Source organism: Palaemon carinicauda, chromosome 11 (assembly GCF_036898095.1).
Source record: "Palaemon carinicauda isolate YSFRI2023 chromosome 11, ASM3689809v2, whole genome shotgun sequence".
Taxonomy (NCBI): domain Eukaryota; kingdom Metazoa; phylum Arthropoda; class Malacostraca; order Decapoda; family Palaemonidae; genus Palaemon; species Palaemon carinicauda.
Genome location: NC_090735.1, coordinates 69,472,103 through 69,478,077, shown reverse-complemented (window position 1 = coordinate 69,478,077; position 5,975 = coordinate 69,472,103). Strand labels below are relative to the sequence as shown.

Genomic DNA, 5,975 nt, shown 5'->3' with positions numbered 1-5,975 from the left:
AGAGAGAGAGAGAGAGAGAGAGAGAGAGAGAGAGAGAGAGAGAGAGAGAGTAGGAGCAATTCCGCAGGCTTCCAAAAGTTGCTGGTACATCAGAAGGTTCCAAGGACAAAGATGTTTTCGGGGGCGGAGGCAGGTATCTATATCTTTTTTTTTCCGAGGGCCAACTTTTTTTTAGGAGGAGGGGTTGCAGCAGTTTGGTGGGTGCGAGTGATGCACCGCTATATAAAAGCGCCAACGTCCCTTGAGCCAGGCTTTGATTCCTCTCATTCGTGACCGGAGCCAGACCTCTAGCATTGCCCTGTCTTACTTGCCCCTGTCTCCAATGTAAATTGAAGTTCTTTGCTATAAACCTAATCCTCTTTTGGGAAGAAGTCAAAGCTAATCCTCTCAGGGGAAAACTAAAACCACCACTTCATCTCTCTAATTCTGATGATTTCCTAATGGTTCTTTTAGAGGGGGTGACTGTGAATATTGTGTGGTTTTCGTGTAAACGGACCAGTGCACTATTTAGATAATTTCCTCTCCCGTTCATTGTTGAGTGAAAATGTTGAGACCTTTGCCAGTTCTCTCACACAACTAAATAATTCAAGTGTCGTCTGTGCAGTCCGTTTACACATGATCACGACATAGGCCCGACAGATTGCGTAAACTAACAGTTAGGTCCATTTCGTGGTCGAAAACGTTCTTGTCGAAAAAGTTCTTTGCCGCCAGAGAACAGCCTGAGAAAGATTCCAGAGCATCAGTGGATTTTTCCCAGGGTATATAACAGGAATTTTTCCAAGTACCGCACGTGGAATTGTTCCTGGTACATTAATATAAAAAAAGGAATTATTCCAAGCAATTTAGAGGAATTACTGAGAGCAAATGAGAGGAATCTTCCGAAGTGCGAAATTGTGAACGAGTGTCTGACAGAATCTACCTATTTTTGATCAAATTTGGGGATTTTTTTTTTCGCTAAGTGCGCCCTCTTATCTTCTTGACACCCAACATTTGTTCCCCTCCACCTCGTAGGTGTTCCCGAACGCTGAGGAGAAGGACACCAAGCTACTGCTGCACCCACGGGAGTGTCAGACGAAGGATCCTCGCATCCGAGGGGCAGCTCGCTGCCGAAGGACTTGGAGGAGTTGAGAGTCACAGAGAACTCGCTTCAAAATGTTGGACGGTCTCAGAAGCCGGGTGAAGAAGGCGCTGAGTTATGTCACCGTCGAGCCAATAATGTTCCTCGACGGAGCCTGCAGTTGGTCAATGCAGGTCTTCATGGAAGTTGTTCAGATGAACAAGATATGCGAAGTCAGCATTGGACATCCCCAAGAGGTGAATATGCATGTAATTTTGTTGGTATTTATCTTTAGAGATATCTAATCTTTAACGTGTATCACACACATACACACACAGGCATATATATATATATATATATATATATATATATATATATATATATATATATATATATATATATATATATATATATATATATATATATATATACATATATATATATATATATATATATATATATATATATATATATATATATATATATTTATATATATAAATGTATATAAAAAGTATATATATATATATATATATATATATATATATATATATATATTATATATATATATATATATATATATATATATATATATATTTATATATATATATATATATATATATATATATATATATATATGCGTGTGTGTGTATGTATGTCTATACTAATTCAATGTTTTTCAAAGCTCTCAAGCCAAAAAATACTGTAAACAAATTTACAAATCACACACAAAACAATGTTTAATTCCATCCATTCCATTTATTTCTTAAATTAATGTTCTTGGTTTTCCCTTTCTTTTATAAAGATTTGCACCGATCTTACAAAAATACAAGCAATTTTTTTTCATCCTAAGAAAAAATAAATTAAGTAACCCCCATCAGTTATGTTTACGCCTTAAGTTAACATTATTGGTTACGTCTTAGATCAAAATTCTTGTTCGCTCCCTAAATTAACACTTGTGTCTATGCCCTAAATTAACATTTTTGTTTACGTCCTAAAGTATAATTTTTATCACATTCTAAATTCACATTTTTCCTCATGTTCTAAAGTAATATTTTTGTTTATACTTAAAATGTAAAGAAAAATACGCCTAAATTAAAATTTTTGTTTACGTCATATATTATTTCTATTTACTCCTAAATCAACATTTTTGTTTGTCCTAATTTACCATTTTTGTTTGCGTCCAAAATTAAAATTTGTGATTACGTCTTCAATCTGAATGTTTGTTGACGTTCAAAATTAATATTTTTGTTCACATCATAAATTAATATTTTTGTTCATTTCATAAATCAATATTTTTTTTCATCCTAAATTGTAGTACTTGTCCTAAATTAAACTTTTTGTGTATGTTGTTAAATAACATTTGTTCATTAATGAACATAGTTATCTACGTCCTAAATTAACATTTGTGTTTATATTTCCCATGAAAGGTTTGCTCGAACCTCTTAAACCACACGGCAGAAAACATCGAGGTGCAAAAGGCATACAGTCTCTTTGCCTTCAAGAACAGCATAATGATGTCAGTCCTGCCTCTGATCTTCGTCCTTTTCATGGGAGCCTGGAGTGACAAATATGGGAGGAAGGTAAGTACGCCCGGCGCCTATTGTACTTTCGTCTTATTTCGTTGATATATGCGGACTGTAGTATATTCTACCGGTATATTTCGTACAGGAAGTATGAGTGTACATGCGCGTGGATGCAAACATTCATCATATTTACCAATTTGATATGTTTATGTTGTTCAAAAATGCAAATAATAATGTACGTTTTTACACACACACACACACACATACATATATATATATATATATATATATATATATATATATATATATATATATATATATATATATATATATATATATATATATATATATATATATGCGTGTGCTTGTGTGTGTGCTAATTCGTATATATTTATATGTATGTACACATTTACACACGCACAATGTATATGTGTGTATATATATATATATATATATATATATATATATATATATATATATATATATATATATATATGTATATATATATTGTATACTGTATACATACATATATATTGACATTGTTTGCAAACCATCCCTATACCCATGTACGCTTTGATTCTAAGTATGATTATATACAAGTACCTTCTACTTAGTTTCTGCATATATTTTCTGATAAGTTGGTTATTCCCAAATGCTTAATAAAAAAAAATGCTCATCTGATGTGAAAATGTGCTAAAATGTGTTAAAATGTTTCTTTTTCTCCTTTGCAAGTCCCATCTTGGACATTGTACTCGGGAGCCAGTTGAGTCCAGGCTGCGTCCTCTCCCTCCCTGGTAGTCACAGCACCTTCTGAAGTGTTTCAATCTAGATGTATTGTGATTTTGTAATGATGAGTAATTTACTTTCTGTGTTACCTTTTTACCTTTAGATTTATTATGTAATTTAATGCATTTGGATTTGTGTTCTCAGATCTATCTGCATTTGCCAGAGAAATTTGAGTTTACTCTCTTTAATATTTAGATGCTTCGTATAGATTTTTCATGATGGTTTTAAGTATCTGAAATTTCGATAATTTGTTTCAAGAATAATATTTAAGATTTAGGCTATTTGTTTCCCAAATCTCTAAAGACCTAAGTACAGATTGTTTTTATTTGTAAGATATTTGCTTGTCAATATATCGTTAAATCAATAATACCGTTAATTTAAATAATAATGATAAAAATGGAAGAGGAAATCAATATTCTTACGTTTTTATGGTATATACGTAATTCGGGTCTGATGTTCAGCTTAGGAAATATAGTGAAGCTTAGAAAACGAGTCTATTATTTATGAAAGCTTTGATAATGCCATTTCACTTTATAACTGATTGTCCTGTAATGCCGAACTTGTATGTGATGTCTTCTCGTCTGTAATTCCGTTTTAGAAAATGTCTGACGCTTTCTTCTCCATTCACACCTAAATATCCTTACCTTTCAAATAAACTCACACTGTTTATCGTGAAAAATCAGTTCGTATTTGTATTTGGCAAAGTAATTGAGTAGCAGATGATTGCTGGAACTCGGAATAATTTTGAAGTGGTACAAAACCCCTTGAAAAGCATTCAGTCCTTCGTTAGAGAAATCTGAGTATCCTTAAGACAAGGTCCTTCGCTAGCTTAGGTCTTATACCGATTAAGAATCGTAGATAATCAGGTCTGCAAAGCTCCAAGTGATACTGAGATGCATATTTATCCAAAGTTGTATTGGGTAGGTAAATCTGTAAAATTTACAGTGTTTCTTTATCTGTTTAAAAATGCAAAAGTTTCTGTGATAAATGTTTTTTTTTTTTTTTTCTAGCCGGTTAAATCTCCAGAACTTAGAATTTGTCTCCGCTGATTAAACGTCCATAACTTTTAATGATTCTTAGGCATTTAGATATGAAAATTACAAGTGTTTTTAAATAGTTTTATGTGCAAGATTTTTACTAATTCCGATCTGGTTGAACCAGTAGCGTTACGAGTGAATTTCGTTTAGCGAATATATAAAATTTAGAGCAGTTGTAGTGGGCCATTAATAAAAAATTATAAATATTTTTAATTGGTAAAATTTGCAGATTTCGAGTGATTTTCGGATGTCTAAGTATGCAAAATGTTAAGTTAATCGCATTTGATCTAATCTGAAAAGTCATAAAAATTTCTTTGCGCCACAAATCGGCACAAAATTCAAAATTTGAGTGATTCTAAAATTCAATCATATGCAAACATCTGAAGGGTTCTTAGGTGGCGTAATCGGGGGAAAATTGCACACAATTCTTACCTGGTCAAATGAGCAAGTTATAGGATTCAATTTTCAAAACCATTCATTAATTTTGGATAGTTAGCCTTGAAAGCTGAAACTTATTCAGTACAGGTCTTCAGTGCAGGCTAGCTGCCCATTTCACATTTGGCAGAGGGAAAACTTATAAATTCAAGTTAGTTCAATTTGTTCTTTTAATATGTAGGCAGGTAAATCTGATGTGCCTGAAATGTGATAAAAGCCTATAACTATATCTAAATGTGCTTCAGATGCGTGTGATCCATTCCATATGTTACTTCTGTCTCCATGAGTTAGCATGAAAACCTTCTGTTGCAACAAAAGATTGAGACACTACGAGAATTGTTACATAAGGAATTTTATGCTGCAATCTGGAAGTCTACATTATTCCAGTATTCTCAAAATGTGCCAGAGTGGTTGCTAAGCTCATGACTTATAAGTTTTTGTATTTCTTTTCTAGATCCCCTTTTTAATGACCACAATATGCCACGCAATGTGGTCAGGTGGATATCTGCTCAATAACATCATGTCCGCTTGGCCAATGGAATTCATCTACGTAGCGACATTCTTTGACTCGATAGGCGGTTGCATGCAAGGTTTCCTGTCTATAGCTGTGGCTTACATCAGCGATGTATCTGACCTCAAGTCAAGAACCTCGAGAGTCAGCACGGCTGTCTCTTTGTGGTACTTCGGAGGGCCCATTGGTAATCTAGTCGGCGCTCTGGCTATCCAGTATGGTGGAATCAGCGTGTCTCTTGGCATTGTGTTCATGATCCACCTGGGCATTCTTTTCTACATCATCTTCTTTATAAAAGAAAGCCATGGACCTTTCGCTGTCTTAAAACCCGTGGAGGAAGGTCAGAAGAGCGAGGTCACTCCAAAAAAAGAAGACATCACCTGGACCAAAATGTTGCTAGACTTCTTCAATTGGCGTCGTGCGGCAGAAGCCTTCAAGACTGCCTTCAAGAGTCGAGATGGCTACGCGAGGGCCATCTTCTTGACCGTTGTAGCCAGCAACATGATTCGCAGAGTTGCCAGAGGTAAAATATTGTTGCGCTCCACAAACATAGATGAAAGTTAATGATCAATTTATTGATAATGGTATGGAAAGTTTTTATTTCACATTATTCTAGATTAACTGAA

General features: G+C 34.2%; 1 protein-coding gene across 1 annotated transcript in view; it reads left to right on the top strand.

The window, feature by feature from the left end:
• Positions 1-224: 224 nt before the first annotated feature.
• The window catches only part of LOC137650059 (lysosomal proton-coupled steroid conjugate and bile acid symporter SLC46A3-like), an 11,451-nt gene continuing 5,700 nt past the window's right edge, over positions 225-5,975 (top strand). The window contains exons 1-4 of the mRNA XM_068383095.1: positions 225-324; positions 1,012-1,314; positions 2,485-2,637; positions 5,293-5,872. Coding sequence (XP_068239196.1) covers positions 1,153-1,314; positions 2,485-2,637; positions 5,293-5,872 — 895 coding nt within the window. The 5' untranslated portion in view covers positions 225-324; positions 1,012-1,152. The remainder of the gene's footprint in view (positions 325-1,011; positions 1,315-2,484; positions 2,638-5,292; positions 5,873-5,975) is intronic.